The 22447-nt window shown below is 43.3% G+C and overlaps 1 protein-coding gene across 1 annotated transcript in view; it reads left to right on the forward strand.

The window, feature by feature from the left end:
* Skap1 (src kinase associated phosphoprotein 1) overlaps positions 1 to 22447 on the forward strand; it is a 255916-nt gene that overhangs the window by 190649 nt on the left and 42820 nt on the right. The window contains exons 5-9 of the mRNA XM_090350691.1: positions 7429 to 7506; positions 9200 to 9283; positions 11869 to 11993; positions 15193 to 15256; positions 18093 to 18278. Of these exons, the coding sequence (XP_090206817.1) occupies positions 7429 to 7506; positions 9200 to 9283; positions 11869 to 11993; positions 15193 to 15256; positions 18093 to 18278 (537 nt within the window). The remainder of the gene's footprint in view (positions 1 to 7428; positions 7507 to 9199; positions 9284 to 11868; positions 11994 to 15192; positions 15257 to 18092; positions 18279 to 22447) is intronic.

The raw sequence follows: 22447 nt of genomic DNA on the forward strand, positions 1-22447 counted from the left end.
AGTCCCTCTAGACTATAAATGATTTTAGTTCCCTTTAACAAACATTTGCCAGGCACCTACTGTGTGTCCCAGGCCCCTGGGATACAGAGAGAAACAGGTGTATGTATACCAACATGAAGTGCCCTCTATATAAAAGAGGCCAGATTTCCTAGTCAGGCATTTTCCTTAGCTTCAAGAACTTAATAAGCACTAAACTCCTTTCACTCTCCTGTGCACCCCCGTACATGCCTGAATGCTCTCCTCTGAAATTCAGAGGAAGATTCTACTTCATCTCCGATCCACACAATAGCCAATTAAGGGACAGCTCTGTGTTGGGATGGATCTTGGCTGTTAACTTGACTCACTTCCTCCTCAGTCTAATTCTTCCCTTGTTGCCTAAACAGTTGTCATGCAAAGCCTGGTGCATGCCCCTAAGTATTGGATTCTTTTTTGTTCCTCCATTTCTTTTCTAGATACTGATGTTTGGGTCACTTCATTCTTGATGCTATCTCTGTCCCTATGAATGCTAATCCATATTTGCCCTCCTCCCTGATTCCTTCCACCCAGCCCACAGCTACATCTTTTTCCAACAAAATGGCCCATTTTCTATTTCCTGCCCAAGCTATCTGGCAACTTTATCTGGTCACTAAAGTGTGATGGAAACCCACACAAAGAAACAGGCGTTTGGAGTGGACTGGGTGGGTGCCAGTAGCTCACACCTGCAATCAGAGCTACTTAGGAGACTGAGATCTAAGGGTTGCAGCTGGAATCCAACCTGGGCCAAAAAGTCTATAAGACCCTTATCTCTAATTAACTAGCAAAAGGCTAGAAGTGAAGATGTGACTCAAGTGGTAGAGAGCCACCCTTGAATGAAAAAAAAAGCCAAGCAAGAAGGTGAGGTCCTAAGTTCAAGCCCCTGTACTGGCACAAAGAGAGATAGACAGACAGGCAGAGCAGTGAGAGAAGAGTGCCAGAGAAAGGAAAACCCAGATTGTCACATTAAAAAAAAAAGTCTCTGTAAAAATGGCATACAATAAAGCCAACCCAGGCAGAAAAATCTCCAGTGAGATTCATATCTCTAACTACTCAAAAACTGGAAGTGAGCTGCAAAAGCAGCTCAGGGACAATGCCCAGGTCCTAGCCCTGAGTTTAAGCTGGGTTGGTATACACACACATACACACACACACACACACACACTCAAGACAAAACACACCCAGGGAGAAAAGAAAAAGAAAATAACTTTATCTGGAGCTGGTATCACTTGGTTATGTGCGTGCGTGTGTGTGTGTGTGTGTGTGTGTGTGTGTGTGTGTGTGTGTGTGTGTGTGTGTGCGCGCACGCGCGCACCTACATTGTACATTGTGTGGGACTGAACTCAGCGCATCTCACATGCTAAGTACACATCCTACCACAGCACTCCAGCTCTTTGTTCTCTGGGTTCTTACACTGAACGGGATAGTAAATAAATCGATCTGAAAGTGACATTTGATCACCCATTTTTAAAGATATGCTCAAAAGTGATGCATGCAGATTGGTGCTCTGCCTTGGGTTAAGCAGAGAACACATTGATCCTGCAGGCTTCATGGACAGATAGCTTGTTTTTCCTTTTCTTTGATTTTTTTTTCACTCAAGGCTGGCGTTCTACCCCTTAAGCCACAGCTTCTCTTCTGGATTTTTGTTGCTTAACTGGAAATAAGAGCTTCACAGACTTTCATGCTCAGGCTGGCTTTGAACCTTGATCCTCAGATCTCAGCCTCCTAAAAAGCTAGGATTACAAGCATGAGTCATGGGTGCCTAGCTACCTTGTATTTTTTTTTACCAGTCCTGGGGCTTGAACTCAGGGACTGAGCACTGTCCTTGGGATTTCTCAAGGCTAGTGGTCTACCATTTGAACCACAGCACCACTTCTGGCTTTTTTCATGTATGTGGAAGTGAGGAATCGAACCCAGGTCTTGGTCTATGCTAGGCACACACTCTACCACTAGGCCACGCTCCTGGCCGCCACCTTGTATTTTTAACTCCCCACCTCTTTTATTGAATTGAGAACTGATTTGAGGATCACTGCCTGGATTGTTAGCAAGAGTCCCACTTTTCACTGTTGCCCACTCCCAATGGTGTAGCTGCTAACGAGACTTGAGGTTGGTTGTGGTTGCATACTGAGAATGGTCCCTAGCAAGCTAAAGGCAAAATTAGGTTCCAGACAGGAGACAGCAGAGTATCCCTGGCTTTTAGCAATGTGTGGGAACCACCTGGATCTCAGCCTCCTTCCCCATCTCAACACCTGTCTGCTGACAGTCCCACACTCAGCCCACCTCCCAGGGTTTGGAAAGTATTTTCAAGGAAATTATGATCATGTGTCATTTCTACCATTCTGTGACATCCTTTAGCTCCAGGTGGGTTTGTTTGGCTTTCCAGCTTCTTAAATCACAGTTGGAAAAGGACTTGACTGTCAGTGTAGTAGCCACTCTTTCTTTCACCTGCTGTTGGTCTTTTTTTCTCTATCCACCGTTTCATGCAGTTAACTTAAAGCTATCTGTTTAATTGGTTTCATAACTTGGAATCTTTTGTTGTTGGTGTTGTAGGACTTGAACTCTGGGCCTGAGCACTGTCCCTGAGCTCTTCAGCTCAAGGCTTGTGTTCTGCCACTTGAGCCACAACGCCACTAACTTCAAATCTTTTTGATCCTAAACCTATTAGCAAAGGTTCAGAATTTTTCTCTTATAGGTGTTTGTCTAAATTTCTTATCAGTTAAGCACAATGACAGACAAGAAAGCTAAATAAGTGCAACCTCAAGAAGATGATAGCAAATAGAACCACAGAGTTCTAGAAGTTTCTACCTGTGGGACTAACAGCAATTTCCCTGTTCGCATTAGAAGATAGGCAATTCTTGTCAGACATCATGGAGTGACATTTATTGACTGGTCCCCACAGTTGGGGGGAAAAAGGCAGAAAAGTACTTAAAAACAAACCAACAGCTGGGTGCCCGTGGGTCATGCCTGTAAACTTGGCTATTCAGAAGGCTAAGATCTGAGACTCTCAGTTCAAAGCTACCCTGGGCAGGAAAATCCATGAGATTTTTTTTCTCCGGTTAACCAACAGAAAACCAGAAGTAGCATTGAGGCTCAAAGTGGTTAGAGTTCTAGTCTTGAGCAAAAAAACAAAACTCAGGGCCTGGAGTTCAACCCTCAGAATCAGGGGGCTGGGGTAGAAGAAAGAGGATTAAAGAAGCCCACAATTTACGTAGGGGAAGAATTAAACAAAAGATGATCCAACATCTTAGCAGCTGGGTACTAACTGGCTCATGCCTATAATCCTAGGCTGAGATCTGAGGATCTCCACTAGCCCAGGTAGGAAAGTTCATGAGATTCCTATCTCCACAGAATGAGCAAAAAATCCAGAGGTGGAGGTGTGGTTCAACTGGTAGAGCACCAACCTTGAACAACAAAAGCCAAGTGAAAGCAAGAGATCCTGAGTTCTAGCTCCAATATCAAGACACACACACACACACACACACACACACACACACATACATGTTAATAAATAAATAAACAAGCACCTCAGATTGCCCTTTAAAGCTGACTTAGCAAAGATGGAGTCAAATGCCTGTCAGGGAAGGTGACAGAGAACGAGGGTAGATGCCTGGGCCAAAGCCTTTTTTTTTTTTGCGGGGTCTGTGGGATTCGCGTGTGCTGTGGTGTTGCCAACTGATCCCAAATCTCCTTTCTCAATGGGTTCGAACACAGCTGGTTCAATAGGCCGTGACTCACAGGAGCTCCCGTGTGGTCTCTCTTGACTGTTTTATGGAAATGTAGCCCACTGTAAAGGGTCCCCGTGGTGTGGCTGTGCACAGCTGACTAGGAATCATGTGTGCCACTGAGAGATGGAAACCTTCCCTATGGGCTTTTATTGCAGAATTGGGGCTGGGTGGAATGTGTGGGTTTAAATGGATCTAGATGAAGAGAGAAGGATGTCTGAGGGTTTCTTTTGTCTGCTCTGGCCATCTGGTTGGATACCCATCACTTCTGGGTAAACTCACTGCTCTCTTGATCTTATCTTGATGGCCTTACAGCCTTCAGCTAAGTGAATTTTTTCTTCATATGGGTTATACTGAAAGGTTGAGTTAAGTGTAGTGGGAGAGAGATTATGGCACTAACGCAATTCTGTTTTGTGCTGGAATAATGTGATATACCCTTAGGTTTATTCAAAAGAGAGCTATTTGTTCACAATAAATTGAGGGGTTTTTTTCAGCTGGTCATGTCTTTTTTTTTTTTCAGATAAAAGATTCTTTTAAAAGCTTTTCTTTTTAATTATATACTTAAACATAAATAGTTTTTGCCTGAAAATGCAGTCTCTACTGTTGGTGGAGGCTCCTTTTTATTGGTGAATACCATCCTGCAATGTATTGACACGCTTCTTATCACGCATTCAGTAGCTCTGCGCAGATCTGTTTGTCTGCTACAAGGTGTGGATTCAAGACTCCCTAGCCTCATTCCCTCTCTTCTCCCTCTCCCCCACGGTGTGGCTAATGTTGTAGAGCCTGGGTATCACCCGTTCCTAATGTGCAGGATGGTGAGCTGGCACAGGTCACAAGCAGCGTGCCATCTTGGTTATAGGGGTTTGTCTCATAGATCAGGGAGCTAATGAGACTGAGCTCAGAGTCAACTTAACAACTGTGACTGAATTCACCATAGCGCCTGCGCATAGCAAACAAGTCAATAGCATAGAGACTGACTTTATTTGCCTAATTGTTTTTCCATAGCCATTCCTTAGGTTGCCTTATACACTCATTTTTGCCGTGGCATATAAGAAAAATCAGGCAAAAGAGTTCATCCAGCTGGCCACCCACCAGTAGCTAGCTCACACCTGTAATCCTCACTACTCACGATGTGGAGATCTGAGGATCACCATTTAAAACTGGCCTGGACGAAAAAACATTCATGACACTCTTATCTCCATTAACCACCAAAAGGCCAGAAGTAGAACTATGGTTCTAATGGAAGAGCACAAGTCTTAAGAGAGAGAAAAAAAATAGCTCAGTGATAGCACCTGACTTTAAGCCCCAATACTAGCATGAGTGGGGGGCAGAGAAGAGCTCCTTGATATTATTTTCCTCTAGGGAGTAAGAAAGCAACCAAATATTTCCTACTAGCCATGTACAAAAACCTAGCATCTAACAAACAATATCTCCAGCCATATTACTCTTCAGATTCTTGGTGAACAACCAAGAGAAAAATCAGTATCTCATTCAGCAGCCAATTTTAACAGACAAGAGTTTGACTCCTGGGGGAGAGAAAGTGAGGATGGTACACTCCCTTCTGGCCCAGAATCTAGTGACTTGGAGATCAAACATCCTTGCTACATTATGCCTTTGTTTTCTTGGTTGGTAGTATTCTTGGGGTTTGCGGGGCGGGGGGGGGGGGGAGGAGGAATGGGAGAAGAGCCTCATGCTGATAATGTACTGAAAGTTAAAGGAAATTAAATAAGCGAAGCAGTGTTCATCTCTACTTCCTCCCCCCCTGGGTAATTCAATTCAAGCTCTCTCTCTGATGGCAACTCACTGGGGCTGTCTCTGTCACCCCGCTGGGGCCTGGAGTCTTAACATCTAAATAAAAGTTTCACTCAAGCATTTTTTATGCTCCTGCTAGCAGGATCAGTGAGCTGGTGTGGGTACATTAATGTAATATTCATACTCACAGGCTCTCCCCACACACGGAGGCAATGTCTTCCCATTTTCATAATTATAGATGTTCCATAAAACGCCATTTAGATTTGCATTTTTTAAAAAAGAGGTTTGAATTCCAATAGAACGCTTAGCATGTCTTTTATGATTCAGACTCTTGGCATTTTTAACCAGAAGCTGTGTCTCCAAGTTTAACAAGATCTTAAGAAAGAAAAGTGAAGGGGGTAGCTGGGTGGGGGTTGTAAGAAGGAAAAGTAGAAACTTAGAGGGTCCCTAGCCAAGTGTCTTTGATTTAAATGTTAGGCCTCTGGGAACAATTTTCAGAGACTCGCCAAAGAATAGCTCTGCCATCCCTCATTCTTTGATGGTGGTGGTATGCTGGTTCTGGAACTCGAACTCAGTTTTTCATTCTAAGGCTGGTGTTTTGCTTCTCTTGAACCACACCTCCACTTCCAGCTTTTTCATAAAGACAAGAGTCTCACACACTTTGCCAGTGGGGCTGGCAGCAAATATCTTTCGCCAGCCTCCTGAGTCACTTGGTTTATAGGCATGAGCCCATAAATAGCAATGCTACCGTTTTTTGGAGAGGGTTTTCAGATCCGTAAGCCAAAATAGTCCTAGAAAAACCAGCTTTGCTTTGCTGTGGAATGCATCCTGGAACCCATCTAGAAGGATTCATGGCAGCCACAGAGTTTGCTAAGTTATAAAAGATATAAAGGAAAGCCACATGTGGCTCACGCCGGTAATCCTAGCCACTCAGGAGGCTGGGATCTGAGGGTCAAGGTTCAGAGCCAGCCCAGGCACAAAAGAACCTGAGACTTATCTCCAATTAACCTCTAGAAAACAGGAAGTGGATCTTGGCTCAAGGGTAGGGCGGTAGCCTTGAGCTGAAGAGCTCAGGGACAATGCCCAGGCTGAGTTCAAGCCCCAAGACCCACAGAAAAAATAAATAAATAAATAATAAAAAAACACAAATGAGAACAAACAGTCCATGAAGAAGGACTCTTTGGATAAGGAATTATGCACAGCCACAACAACGCTAAAAAAAAAAAAAAAAAAAAAAAAGGAAAAAACTGGGCTGGGAATGTGGCTTAGTGGTAGAGTGCTTGCCTAGCATGCATGAAGCCCTGGGTTCGATTCCTTAGTATCACAGACAGAAAAAGCCAGAAGTGGCACCGCAGCTCAAGTGACAGAGTGCTAGCCTTGAGTAAAAGAAGCTCAAGGATCATACCCAGGCCCTGAGTTCAAACCCCAAGACTGTCAAAAAAAAAAAAAAAAAAAGAAAGAAAGAAAGAAAAAAGGAAAAGACTTCTGATGCTTGTTTGTTTTTTAAACAACAGGTGAGTATGTATTGATGCCCCTCCATGAGGTGACTGCAGACATAATGGAGTCTTTTACCTAATGAAGCTTGACCGCACTGGCCACTGTTCATTTGACTTTTGATTGTCTCGATGGAGCTTTCCAATTTGGAACTTCTATCTCCACAAAGTCTTAATTCTCTGGAGTCTTTTTTCTGCCACTCAGTTCATAGTTAAGCTCTCTCCCCTTGCCACAAGTGAATGTATGTTTAAATCATTTCAAGCAATTTTAGCATTTGATATAATTAGGAAGAAAATTAACGCCCTCCCCCCCCCCCCCAGTTATAGAGCAGTTGTTCTATTTTGTGCCATATTTAAGCAATTGCCCTTCTGTATGCCACCATTAAGGCTAAAGTAGCCCAGGTGAAAACTTCATCAGGTATCAACAAAGCATGTGTTGTTTCTTTTAGGAATAGAAGACATCATAAAAGGTGCTCAAGAGCTTGATAACATCATCAAGCAAGGATACCTGGAGAAGAGAAGCAAAGGTAATTAGCAGACCTTCTGATAATAGAAGCAGTTAACAGTGGGTGCTATCCCTGTACTGTGCCAGGCAGATAGAAGGAAAGGCAAGATAAGGAAAAAAGGAAGTCTGGAGAGAGAGGACTCATAGCTCTATTGCCTTGCTCACTCCAGTCTCCCCAATGCCTCCTATAGAGCAGGTGCTGAAGAGGGCCAAGAGTATGGGCTAGTGGTAGAGAAAAAGCTGGAAGTGGCTCTGTGGCCCACGTGGTACAGCGCTAGCCTTGAGAAAGCTTAGGGACAATGTCCAGGCCCTGAGTTCAAACCCAGGACTGACAAAGATGAAGGATGAGGAGGAGGAGGAGGAAGAGGAGGAGGAGGAGGAGGAGCTAAGCACTGATGGCAAAGGCCTGTAATCTGAATGAGGCTGAGGATTTGAGGATCATGATTTAAAGGCCAGCCTAAGCAGAATGAGACTCAAAGCTGGAAGCAGAGCTGTGGCTCAAATGTTAGAGAACTAGCCTTGAAGCTGGGTACAGTGGCTCACTCCTGTAATCCTAGCTACTCAGGAGGCTGAGATCTGAGGATCATGGTTCAGAGCTAGCCATGAAAGTCCATGAGACTCTTATCTCCAATCAACCATCAGAAAACCAAAAGTGGCGCTGTGGCTGAAGGGGTAAGGCGTAGCCTTAAGCTGAAGAGCTCAGGGATAGCGCCCAGGCCCAGAGTTTAAGCCCCATGACAAACCAAAAAAAAAAAAAAAAAAAAAAAAGAACTAGCCTTGAACAAAAAAGTCAAGTGAGGTCCATGCGAGGTGGCTCACACCTTTAATGCTAGCTACTCAGGAAGCTGAGATCTGAGGATAATGGTTCAAAGCCAGCCCCAGCACAAAAGACCATGAAACTCTTATCTCCGATTAATCACTAGAAAACAGGAAGTGGAGCTGTGGCTCTGGAGTAGGGTGGTAGCTTTGAGCTGAAGAGCTCAGGGACAGCACCCAGGCCCAGAGTTCAAGCCCCATGACCCACAAAAAAAAAAAAAAAGTCAAATGAGAATGTGAGATCCTGAGTTCAAATCCCAGTACTAATACTAAAAAAGGTACTGAATAACATTTATTGAGCGAATGAATGATAAACTTGTCTAAGAAACTCTTGCCCAAAGTGTATTCTTATATCCTATGTAAAACAGCCCACCTTCAAATTTCAAACATGCCTATCTCTTGACCTTTTTTGAAGTTATTCGATTAAAATGGATACTTCTGGTGCTAGAATTCTACCTTTCAGGTTCAACAAGCCAATTTGCTTAGTATCAAATAATGATGATGATGATGATGATGATGATGATGATGATGATGATGATGGTGATAATGATGATACTTGAAGTATTATTTTGCCATGCCAAAAGAGGTATAAAACAATAGTGAAGGATTTGGCGAGTTCAGAATGAGACTGGAACCCGAAAGCCATAAAAGAAATTGAGAAGACAGATATGTGAACACAGGGCAGACAACTCTGTTTAGAACTTGGCCCTTTAACAGAGCTTGTTGTCTGGTCCGTGAGGCAATAGAGGATAACCTGTGGGAGTGAAAGGGAGAGTTTTACAGTCCATTAACCCAGGAAATAAAACAATAACATACTAGACTGGGTGTTGTTGGCTTTTACGGACTCTTCAGTGATGGTTGTTGCCTGAATTTATGTCTTCTGCTGCTGTTCCGTGCAGATCACAGCTTCTTTGGGTCGGAGTGGCAGAAGCGATGGTGTGTGATCAGCAGAGGCTTCTTCTTCTACTATGCTAACGAGAAAAGTGAGTGATCTTCATTTGGACAGCAATAGCACCACCCAGGGCTTCCTTTGAAAAGAAATCGGTGGGGGAAGGACCAGTGGTGGCTCGTGCCTGAGAATCGAGGTTCAAAACCAGCCCAAGCAGGAAAATCTAAGTTTTGGGGTTTTTTTTTTTAAATCTCCAATGAACCAACCACCCAAAAGGCCAGAAATAGAGATGTAGCTCAAAAGTGCCACTTGCCTTTGAGCACAAAAGCTCAGGGACAGTGCCCAGGCCCTGAGTTCAAGCCCCCAGGACTGGCATACAAACAGATAACTAAGAATATCTTACCCAGTCCCGAAGACATTCAGGCCAATTTAGAAAGTAATGTCCCTTCAAACACGACATGCGGCCATTGTGTCAGAGCATTATGTGTCAGCATGAGCGTTACACATAACATCACTGATAACACGAGCAAAGTTGAATATGTGGACAGAATTGTCTCCTGGCTATGGGGCAGTTCTCTCCCTCTTCTTCTCCTGGCTGACCACTGGATTCCTGAGAACCTGTCCCAACTGTGGCACCCTATTTAGAACTGATAACCATATCCTTTGAAAGATGAAGCAAGTCGCCACCTGGATCCTTTGAACTCTCAAACGCAGAAAGCACTCCTCTGAGTGCCTATAAGCTAGCCTCATGTTATTACCTTCAAACAAATGTAACATTTGCCCCATTTAAAAAAAAAAAGGTTTAGCATTTCCCTTGCATTTAAATAAATGGCTGACATCTGGAATAGAGAGCCAGGTATTGCACCTGTGTGTTCAGAATCCTTTATACTCACTGTGAAAAAGGAGGGAGGAGAGCAAGAGCAAGAGCAAGAGCCTCAGAGACTTTTATTGACCATTTTGCCAGCAGGGTGAAATAAAATCTGGTGACCAAAGAAACAACAAAACATTTTAGTGGCCAGTTAGAGCAAAGAGAGAGACTTCAACAGAAAAGATTCTCATGTCAAAAAACACTACTCCATGACTCCCTTCTTGCCTCTTATTCCTTACTGTGCCCAGGGTATTTACTTGGCCAGTCCATGGTTTGCGTGGTTTTGTAGCATAACAAGGTGAAAACAGGGCCTTATCATTATCATCAAAAAGTAGCTATCAAAGATATTGCTACTCAAGCCTATCATCCTAGCTGTATGAGATGGGAAATCAGAGGGAATCATGGTTCAAAGCCAGCCTGGGCAAAAAAAAAAAAAAATTCCAAGACTCCATCTCAACTAATGGCGTGGCACGGTGGTATGTGTTTATCATCTCAGTAATACAAGGGAATATAAATAGGAAGCTAGCAATCTAGGCCAGCTTGAGCATAAAGGGAGACCCTAGCTCAAAAAATAACCAGGGCTAGGAGTTTGGCCTAGTGGTAGAGAGCTCACCTAGCATGCACAAAGCCCTGGGTTCGATTCCTTGGTACCACATACACAGAAAATAGTAGCCATAACTATATCCATATAATATACATATATGTATGTACATATATATGGGTAAATAATGGATCACATGCCTAGCATGAATGAGGTCATGGATTTGAACACCACCACCTCACACACAAAAAAATCTATTAGGCAATTCAGTCCATAGGATATGAAGTACAAGCACCACCCAGGCATTGTAGTTGCTGTCCTCTTTGTGTTCTACCTGAAGCATACAACATGGACACAAATTTGAAGGTGAGAGAGACCAGAGTCAGGCCCACACACCTTTTCCACTTTTATTATTTTTCTAAAGCTTTTTTTTTTTCTGGCCTGGTCCCAGCCTCCTATACTATGCCTTCTGGGATTGCAGGCAAGAAACACCACACCCATCCATGGACACAAAAATCCTTCTGTGCCAGCTTCTCACTTCCTGTTTGTACTATTTTTCTGTTTGGGAAAAGGAGTGACATCTAGAGGAATGTTTCCTTGCCTTGATTTAGGGTCTTTTTCCTGGGGTTTCCTTCCTTGTCACCTAAAAATACCAACGGTGCTCTATGGCGTCACAAGTTGACCTCTTGGCAAGAAGACAGAATAGTTTTCATTACTCTCTTCCTACTCATAAATTCCCACCTGGTCAAGAGGAGGGAGTGGTAGTGGAGCAGCTTAGCATATATATATATATACACACACACACATATGTGTGCATATATACATATAATAATATGTGTATATATACATATATGTATATATAGGGAGAGAATAAGAGGATATTCCCAGGACTTTATAATGCACAAACAACCCCTGCCACTGCCCTGTGTTGCAGTTCCTCCACTCAAAAAGTCAGCTGTGCCAGCCCTCAAAATTAACACTCCAGCTTTGTAATAGACTTCGAGAGCCTTCCATTTCCAGCCACTCTCCCAGCTGTAATAATTCCTTCTTTCTGTTATTATAGATCACTTAACATTCTAATAGATTCTGTCTCTGTTGTACTCTTCTGCATTTCCCTAGCTTGACAGGTAACTGCCTAGCAGTAACCTCTTCCTGAATTTCTGGAACAATCTCTTCCGGAACTATGTGGCTCTTCTGGGATATAACAGCTGCTTCTCTGTGTCTTCCTTTTTACCTACTGGGAATTACAGGCAGCTGTCCTCTCTTGCAGGCAAGCAGCCCAAAGGGACCTTTCTCATTAAGGGCTACAGTGTCCGAATGGCCCCTCACCTCCGAAGAGACTCCAAGAAAGAGTCCTGCTTTGAACTGACCTCTCAGGATAGGCGCAGCTATGAGGTAGGAGGAAGAGAGGAGCAGCAGTATCGCCTTTCCCTGTGGCCTGTGAGCTGTGATCTCTCCATCCTTGTTACCTGCTCATTTCTCAACAGCTATGACCTCTTTCTTGCCCTGTTCTTTGCTTTGAGATGCCCTCCCTTCTCCTCTGTGGCTGTGTTCAGCCTAAACCCTGCCTTTGCTTGGCTTCCAGCTCCTCAGCCTTCCCTTCCTCGTCTCACCTCCTAGAAGACATGCTTGCTTATGGCAGTACATAACCCAATTCTCTATCTCATCTTTGTCTCTAATGACAGTCCTGAATTTCCCATCCCCTTTATGGTTCAACTGATTGTCTTTATTTCCATGGAACCCAGAGGGTGGGGGGGTGGAGGAAAGGAAACTATAACCAAGAATGAAAAGTCATTTGTTTTCCCGTTCATCTCGCTATCCAAACTAACCTTCCTCTGGGTATGTTGGATTTGTAAGGTGTTAATGGCAATGGTTATCAAGCAACAGTGGTCACTGACAGACTCTAGGATTTTGTTAGGAAAAGAAAGATTGTTTTTCCCCACCAGGTTCATTTCTATATATTGGAACCGTGACCTCATGTATTTACTACCACTTATAAAAAGTAATTAAAATAATTTGAAAATATGACTATGGCAATATACTGATTTTCTCTCCAAAATGTATTTTTAGACATATATATATGTTATTTCCTAATTATTGGTAATTTTATTTTGTCACAGCTTCACTAAAATAGTGTAATAAAACTAGGCAACTTGGGGCCGGGAGTTTGGCCTAGTGGTTAAAGTGCTTGCCTAGCATGCATGAAGACCCGGGTTCGATTCCTCGGTACCACACACATTAAAAAAAAAAAAGCCAAAAGTGGTGCTGAGGCTCAAGTGGTAGAGCTCCAGCCTTGAGAAAGTCCAAGGAGAGTGCTCAGGCCCTGAGCTCAAGCCCAGGACTGGCAAAAAAAAAAACAAAAACAAAAACAAAAACAACTAGGTAACTTACAAAAAAATAAAATGTTAAAATTCAATTAGCAATGTAAGAAATCCCTTGGCTTCTCAGATTTTTCTCAGAATTAACTTTCTATATTTCTTCTGTATATTAACTCCTAAGTTGATAATAGTGGTGATATTAATAAACAAGGTCTTCATTGTATAATTGAACAAGTTTTGTTTTTTTTTAATTTAAACTAAAACTTTTTTTTTTTTGTTGGTCATGGGGCTTAAACTCTGGGCCTGGGCATTGTCCCTGAGCTCTTCAACTCAAGGCTACAGCCCTACACCTTGAGTCACAGCCCCACTTCTGGTTTTCTAGTGGTTAACTGGAGATAAGAGTCCCCTGGACTTCAGTGCTGAGCTGGCTTTGAACTGTGATCCTCAGATCTCAGCTAGGATTACAGGCGTGAGCCACCATGCCTAGCTAAACTAAAACTTTTCTATAGAATCCTCTATTTTGGAATGCATCTATCTTCACTAAGGTGTGTGTGTGTGTGTGTGTGTGTGTGTGTGTGTGTGTGTGTGTGTGTGTGTGTCCTGGGACTCTAACTCAGGACTCGGCATTGTTCCTAAGATTTTGGGTTTTTTGTTTTTTGGGGTTTTTTTTGCTCAAGGATAACGCTCTTCCAGTTCTCCCACAGCTCTATTTGCAATTATTTTTGTTGGTTAAATTGAGATAAGAGTCTCATGGACTTTCCTGCTCAAGCTGATTTTGAACTGTGATCCCCAGAACTGAGCTTCCTGAGTAGTTTGAGTTACAAACAAGAACCAGCCTCTAAGTTACTTTTATTACTAAACTCTAATGATACAGCATCTAGACAGAAGTTTGGAGGAAAGGTCCAAACCAATATGCCTAGAGGCTTTTAATAGAAATGTGTTTTTAAGAACCTAAGAATGACTGCCTCTATGACTGTAAGTATTATGCAGGAATCTCATGCAGATTTCTCATCCTAATGACCATACAATTAAAATGTCTTCCAGCAACAGTTATTGCAAGATGATTCATTTAAAAAAAAAAAAAAGAAGGGATTGATACTTTTGATACTTGACTGGCTGGTTTGTGAATCAGAATGTGGTTTCTTCGCTTCCTCATTTGGCTCATTGAATTCACATCATTACTTGGGTCTATGGATTGACTCTTTCCCTTCCTGCTTATTCCCACAATCATGATATTAGCCAAGTCCGAGTCTCTTCACCCACTGGACTAAACAGTTGGGTTTCTGTCTAGAGATTTTCCTGTGTCAGTCCCTCCTACCCACAGCCACCGAAAGAACATCCCACTCCCTTCGCTAGAATTGTATGTGGCTTCCTGCCTCTCACATTGAAAGTCTGAACTTCTAGTACTCAGGGACCTTTTCTCCACTCTCTCCCCTGACTCTCAACTGCCTTTCCATTAGTGATTGGTCTCTAATCAAGCTGATCTGCCTACACGTGGGTGACACTGCTCCTGATCCTTTACACACATTTCTATCGGCCTGTTATATCCAACTTCCACCGTCAGTCTCCACCAACTCTTCTTTATTTGTTTGTTTTTATCATCCTGGGGCTTGAACTCAGAGCCTGGGCACTGTCCCTGAGCTTTTTCGCTAAAGGCTAGTGGTCTACGACGTCAAGCCATAGCTACACTTCCATTTTTTTTTCTGATGGTTAATTGGAAATAAGCGTCTCATGAACTTTTCTGCCTGAGCTGGCTTCAAGCCTCCTGAGTAGCTAGGATTATAGGCATGAGCCACCAGTGTCTGACCCTCGATCAACTCTGTTTTTAAATTACTTCAACAAGCACCCCGACCTACTCCAGACAACAGGAAGTGCTCTTTGTCCAGTGCTTGTCTAGAAGGTTCCATCCTCAGCCCTGAAAATTATCAAATGAACCAAATATACTTAATATCCACTGTACTTGCTTTGCAATGTTTCCATCTCTTGTTACATGTTACTTTGCTTTTTGGCCCTCTAAATTTTCTCAAATGGATCCCTGATGAAGGAATAGTCAAATGAATCAATGTGAATGAGCATAAATGTCTAGAGTTAAAAGAACTGTCATCTCCAAGTGTGTGAAAAAACATTGATTTGAATGAGATATCTAGGCAAAAGAATTCTAACCTTTAAATTTGACTTTGAAACTCACAGATTTCCTCCCTTCCTTTGGGTCTTCCTATCAGGATTTAGGAAAATTTTAGTAAAGATGAGGACGTAATTCACTGATTTTTCTCTAGTTTACAGCAACTAGTCCAGCAGAAGCCAGAGACTGGGTGGATCAGATCAGTTTCTTGTTAAAGGGTAAGTCTCACTGGGGGTGTGGCCCCGCTATGAAATCCTGAGTTTGAACCCTTGTATTGTTGAAAGAGGTGGAGGGAAAGGACTCTTAATTGTGATAGAAGTACAGCATATAATGAGTGAATATGTAATTGAAGATATGCTACATAAGTATAGTGTAATGGTTTCCACATGGAATTTTTACTTTTTATACCCTTTCTCACTCCACCCTTCCTTTTAAGCCCCCATACCACAACAACTAGTACCACATATGAATGAGAAGGACAGGAATCAGTACCTCATCCACCCACATATAGACAGGTCTGTAATATTCATAATGATTAGGCAAAGAAACTCTTCCAATTCACTATCTCCTAACTCCTATTATTCTTTTTTTTTTTTTGGTGGGTCATGGGGCTTGAACTTGGCCTGGGTGCTGTCCCTGAGCTCTTTAGCTCAAGGCTACTGCTCTACCTTTGAGCCAAGCCCCACTTCCCATTTTCTAGAGGTAATTGGAGATAGGAGTCTCAGAGTCCCAGGCTGGCTTTGAACCTTGCTCAGATCTCAACCTCCTGAGTAGCTAGGATTCCAGACATGAGCCACCGTGCCCTAACTCCTCTAACTCCTATTATTCTTGAAAGGAAGTTCATCATTTCTAACTTATGGTCATAGAACTGCAATTGAGGCCCAAAACTCTAAGAAATAGAACTCTAGCTAGGCACCAATAACTCACACCTGTAATTCTAATTACTCAGGATGCTGAGATCTGCCAGTCTGGGCAGAAAAAGGCTCTGTGAAGTGAAGATGTTACTTCCATACCAATGAACCACCAAAAATCTGTACATGGAGATGTGGCGCAAGAGGTAGAGTGCCAGCTTAGTATGGAAAAAGCTACGGAAAAACAATCAAGCCTAGAGTTCAAGTATGCACAAGTATGCGCGCCCAAGCACTTTAAAGTAAAGTTATCTAGGCAGCATCAGGAGCATTAAAACAAATCATCATTTTGCAGCCACAATAAAACGTTCTTTACTTGGAGATTTTCCTTCTCCTGAAGATGTTATGTTAAACGACTGCTCTTAGAGTACCCTCTGCTGGCCAGCCTGCAAACACAATCATGGCCACTCCCTGGAAGTCTCACCTTGCAGGCAGAAAAGAGCCTCTGCCAGCAGATAACCTTCATCTGTCCTTACAGTAAGACCTTGCCCTTCAGAAAGCAAAGGCATCAACTTTGTACAAAACCCAAGGAGGAACATATCTACCTAAAACCCCAAGCCTTCTTGTGCTCTTTTTTATTGTACTGTAAGATTTTATTGTGGCTAAAAAGAACAGAGTACCAGAGCTTTAATTACAAGAATTATCTTATTTTAATCAGTTATGCCTTTGCTATCACAAAAAAAAAAATAACTTGCATCTAGCAGCCGCATCACGTATAATAGACTGGAACTAGGCGAATATGAACAGTGGTGGTGAGGCTACAGGGTACACTCTCATCTAGGTGCCTAGGATTTATGCGTGTAATATACCCCTAAGTGTGTAAACCTCAATAAAACTCAAAGCAGCTTTATTGAGCTTTACCCTGTGGTACTTTCAGAATCCCACATTGAAGGAATTATTCATTCCATTTTATTTTAAAACAAACAAAATCATAACATATGGTTTCAGCCACAAATGTGCCTTTGATCCTTCCCTCATATGAAGTGGAACCAAGAATTCAGAGGAAAATTGGTGCACAATCTTTATTAAAAGCCTAATCAAGCCAAACAGTTTTATTGGGTTTGGAAATGAACCGCCATGTCTCTCCATCCTTCCCTTCCCCAGAGTCTACTGACTGCATTCTCTCGTCCTGTAGAGGCCCCTCGGTGGGGCTTTAGAGAATGCTCTGTGAGAATGACTTCCCAGTTCCCCACCAGAAGAGAAACCAATCTCCCCGCCCTGCCCTGGTGCTCCCTCAGTGCTGTCATTACAGCTCAACATTCCCCTATGCAGTTGACCCACTTTTAAGGTCGGACGTAGAGTTGCATCATTTAGCCATTTCATTTGGTCTTGCTCTACTAAGTCTATTTTTCCATATCCCTCTTTTTTAAGAAGCTTTCATTTTCTTTAGACTCAGTCCTGGGGCTTGAACTCAAGGGGTGAGTGTTTTTCCTTAGCTTCTTGGCTTGGGGCTGATACGCTGCCATATGAGCCACAGCTCCATTTCTGGCTTTTTAGTGGTTAACGGGAGATCAGCATTTCATGGACCTCTCTGCTCTGTGATCTGCACATCTCAGCCTCCTGAGTAGCTGGGATTACAGGTGTAAACCACTGGGGCCTGACCCCATTTCTGTTTCACTTCCCTTTGTTCCTCTGGTACAAAAACATTGTTCTGAAATTCTGTGCTGAGGCCACAGTGGGAAGATGGGTTTCTAACAGCTCATAGCAATGTCCCCTGGTAGCCGCTGAGCTGCCCTGGAGATCGTGACAGTCATTAGTCACCCGTCCAGTTTTCTACTTGATGAGCAGTACGTGGCCCACTAGCATTTCCTCCTCTGATCTCCTTTCTTCCCTTTGCCTCGTGTTCTCATTCAACACCCATCCTTTTCAGGGCTGTTCCATCCTGATCAAGTTTTATTGTGAGGAAGGATTTATGGTGATGGTTTAAACCTGATATAATACAAGGCTGGCCTTTTCTCTAGATTTCCTGCCACCTAGGCTTACATTAGAAATAACAGCACCTCACCTACTATTTCATTTTCTCTTGACATGTTTTATCCTCATCCCTCCTCCTCCTGCGCTCTCCTTTCTAGCCTGCTTTATTCTTTTCTTTTTCTCCCTATCTGGATTCAGCCTCATCACTTTATTTCCCCCTCCTCCCTGGCAGATCTGAGCTCATTAACTATCCCCTATGAAGAGGAAGAGGAAGAGGAGGAGGAAGAGATGTATGATGACATTGATGGTTTCAGTACCTCAAATTCTGACTCCCAGTGTAGATTCATCATCTCCCGTGGGAGTGTGGATGAACAGGAGCCCACAGGGAAAGAAGAGGATATTTATGAAGTCTTGCCAGGTGAGCAATATCATCTTCTAATTATCTCCCCACAGAGTGTCAAAAACCCCTTGACCTGGTAGAACAACATACTCTGAAACCTCTAACAAAAGCCAATTCTAAATTCCATCCTCTGAGGCTTCTGAGCTCCAGTCCAGAGCTTCTCCTTTGCTCAAGGAGTAAGATGAATTGAACCCAACAAGTGCTGCATGAAGTAAATTGCATGTGTGGATGAAACTAGAAAGTCAGGAATATTTGTGTCAGAGCCAGGCACCAGTGGCACACACCTATAATTCCAGCTAGTGAGGCAGCTAAGATCTGAAGATCTGGTTTGAAGCCAGTCCCACCTGGCAGAAAAGTCCATAGGACTTTGATCTCCAGTGAACCAGCAAAAAGCTAAAAGTGGAAGTGTTTCTCAAGTGGTAAAGCACCAAACCTTGAGTAAAAAAGCCAAGTGAGAGTGTGAGACCCTGAATTCCAGCGCCAGTACCAGCACTATCCATTCCATTCATGATGATTTCCACAGGTTTGCTAGGAGTTGTGGGTATAACATCGAAATTCTCTCTAGTTTCACCTTCTTTTCCTGTGGGATCATGAAAATGACAGTAAGTTGTCAGAAAAAAATATGAAGCATTTCAAACATCCAGAATGATATACATGCTAACAAACCTTTCAAGGGACACGTCAAAACCCCTGACAGAGCACAACCTAGAATCGAATCCCATCGCTTAAGAAGAAAACCTTCTCCACCACCCAGCGGCCCAGCAGGTGTCAAGATCTCTTCCCTTCCAGAGGCAGGAGAGCTAACATCTCAGAAAAATGTACAGTTCTCACTGCTTCTGCAGAACCATTTCTGGGAAAAAGACAGCAGCTGGTGAACAGTGCGGTGCACAGTGGGGGTGAGACTGGAAAACCAAAGTGTGAGCCTTTTAATTGGGAGGTAGTTAGACCACAGGAACTGCTGAATCTTCAAGTCCATTCAGAAAGAGCATTCCTGTGGAAATGTGCCAGGAGTTCACGGTTCTACTAAGAAATTCAAATTAAGCGTAAATTTATAGCAATTTAAATCTCCATCCCATATGAACTTAGAGACCAAGGTGAATCTCCCACTCAGGCCCCACAAGGTAGACCCAGTTACTAAAAGCGTCGTCAGGAAGCAGTTGAATTCTACAGCTTCTTAGAAAGCCAGTCCAGTAGGCAACTCTGCAAGCTCTGTTCATTTTCTTCCCTGGGAGAAAAGTCACATGATTGCTCTGATCAAGAAGCAAAGATTCTGACCACACCCCTACCCCCACCAAAGAAAGCCTGTTTCTCCTTCTGGAACTCCAGCCTCAGCCAGTCCCCACTTCCCCAGCCCGTTTTTTTGTTGTGTTTTATTATGCAAACGATATCTTGGTTGAGGTTGAGCCATTTCTTGTGTCTGAAGTTAAAAAAAAAAATGATAATTTCCTCAGCAAGTCATCGCCGTTAATGAAGTTTTACAAAAACAGATACAACCAAAGGAAAATAAAATTTCACAGGTGATAAATTTTTCCAATTTCCCTGGCAGAATTCGATAGGATTGTTAAATTAAGAGTGAAGGTGTCTGTTAGAAAGCAACGAGCAGTGATGGGTAATTTTATAGAGTGGAAAATTGAATCAAATTGCTACATTAAAACACAGCTCCTCTGAGAATCTCCCCTTCCACCGCCTGCTCCATTGCAACAGCAGGGTGCAGAAATGGATCTAATTCCCAACCCTCCCTAAAAGGAGAGACACTCCCCCAACTTGGCCAGAATCTTCTTCATGAGTTTACATTCTGCTCATTCCTGTCCTGACTGGGAGAAATAATCTGGTGACACTCCCCTTGGGGTCACAGCTGTGGAAGGCTATGCTGGGAACATCCCATTGAACTACTATACCCTCTGGGATACAGAGAAAGGGTCATGTGCAATTCTCAAAGGGAGGGGGAGACTGATGCTCAGAGACCCAGAAAAAGGCAGCACAACGAGAAAGAATGTGAGGCCATCCCTCTACCACAGTTGAAACAACGAATGTATTGCTGACTTTTTAACTGTTGTCAGTAGTGGGGTTTTGAACCCAGGACCTGGAAGCTATTCCTGATCTCTTTTGCTCAAGGGCAGCTCTCTACCACTTGGAGCCACAGTACTACTTCCGATTTTCTGGTGGTTAATTGGTGATAAGAGTCTCACAGACTTTCCTGCTCAGGCTGATTTTGAACTGTGATCCTCAGATCTCAGCCTCCTGAGTAGCTAGGATTGCAGGCCTGAGCCACCTGTGCCTGGCTGGCACCCAGCTTTGATTAGTTTCTTAACTTCCATCTTTCACCATCTCTGAATTCCTCCCTCAGACATTGCCTAGGATAACAAAGTATTCTGGAGTTGACAAATCTGCCTTCTCAAAGAAGCCACTAACTCTGTATCCAGACTGGTCTCTGTTTCAGAAGCCAACAATGTATCTGACAAAGTGTCTTTCCAAAAAGCTTCTATCCATCGCAGTTCTTGGAGACAGCGTTGAAAGGATATAGGACAATTAATTATGAGGTCCCCATCACCCAGACTTCCTGTTCACTCCACACATGTTGCTTCATTTTTTTTAATCAGTCCTAGGACTTGAACTTGGGGCCTAGGCAATGCCCCCTTTGCTTTTGTTCTCAAGGCTAGTGCTCTACCCCTTGAGCCACAGCTCTTTTGAAGTTGCTGTTTGAGTTTTATACATTCCACCCCCACCAGGCCTGGAGGTGTTGCCAGGGGGTGCGAAGGGTCTACCATTGTCTCCTCTCTGCAATCATCATCTCATGAGACCACACGCTGAGCAAAGCATGTGAGAAATAGCATGATATCAGAGGTACAAAGCTGCCTGGTCGAAGTCAGAATGGATCTGCTCTGCCCCTTGCTAGCTGTGAAGCCTTGAGCAAGTTCTGGTCCTCTGGCTCATTGTCCCATATGTAAAAAGGAGCCAACACTGGTAGTTACTTGAGGAACATGGGGAGGAGTCTGAGACAGAATAAATAGCACAGAGCTCTCAGTAAATACTGGCTAGTCCCTCACGTAGTGATATTTAACCTGGAAGTTAAAGTCCTCTCTCTTTGTAGAGTTTGGGAACTGCTAGGTTCCCACCCTCACCCACCAGACCTGAAACAGTCCAGTTGGGCTCTTTGGAGCTATGTGTGTGAAGCAGGGGAAATGCGAGTCCTGAGCAGATGGGCTGTGGAGCACACCTTCTGCTCAGGCCCATTGTTTTTTCCTGTGAGGCCAGGTGTGGGGTGGAGAAATGGAGGACAGCAATGTTGGATTGTGCTAACATTGCATAACCATCAAGAGGCAAATGGATTGGGCCTCTAGCATTTGTTTCATAATAACAGGTAACTGTGCTTCATGAAAGATGTTTAGCTTTGGCAGTTAGGTTAACCCTCTTCTTTGAGATAGGGTCTTCACAAGCCCTGGTCATCTGTGGTGGGGGAGGCTATGAAAATGAGATCTCCCTTCCAGAGCACAATATAGCTAAGATCTCCAGTTGAAAGGAAAGAATTTAGAATACATACCAAATCCATAAAAAAATGGCGTTTTTTTCTAATCAAAATGACTGAGTCATGAAGTTAAATGTACTACATCATATTAATCTCAGGATAATTAGCATTTGCCTCATGGGTACAACTCATATCCCAAAGAGGGAAAACCAGAGTACCCAAAGATTTTCAGCCAAACCACAATCACATTAGACCGAGACTATTACAGCTGCAAGGTTGGTATGAGTTGAGATTTCTGAATATCTGTGTTGAGCCTATAATAAGGGCCCTTGAGTTCTTGGATCTCATTTTCAGTAGATTAAACTTCAGGGAAATGCTACAAAGAAGTGCTAAGGCCATAGGTAGGAAATAGAAGGTTTTTCTGCAGTCTTTCTCACCTCCCCTAAAGTTATTTTGCAGGCCAGCACAGGCCCAGTTCCATGAGTCATGAGTCCATAATAGGATAACTTTGATCAGATTCCTATTTGGGGCCTCCAGGCTGGGATCCAGGAAGGCACCTGAGAGCTGTAACTGGAGCCTTGTGGTGGCTACAATGACAGCAGACGCCAGCTGTGATCTCTAGAGAGACTTCAGAAGAGCAAACAGAAAGAGATGGAGAGGCTTCCCTGGGAATTTCTGTACATATTCAGAAGCTACCCATCCTGCCCCAGGGGCTTACTAC

This window comes from Megascapheus bottae, chromosome 17, assembly GCF_031878675.1.
Source record: "Megascapheus bottae isolate mThoBot1 chromosome 17, mThoBot2.hap1, whole genome shotgun sequence".
Lineage (NCBI taxonomy): Eukaryota > Metazoa > Chordata > Mammalia > Rodentia > Geomyidae > Megascapheus > Megascapheus bottae.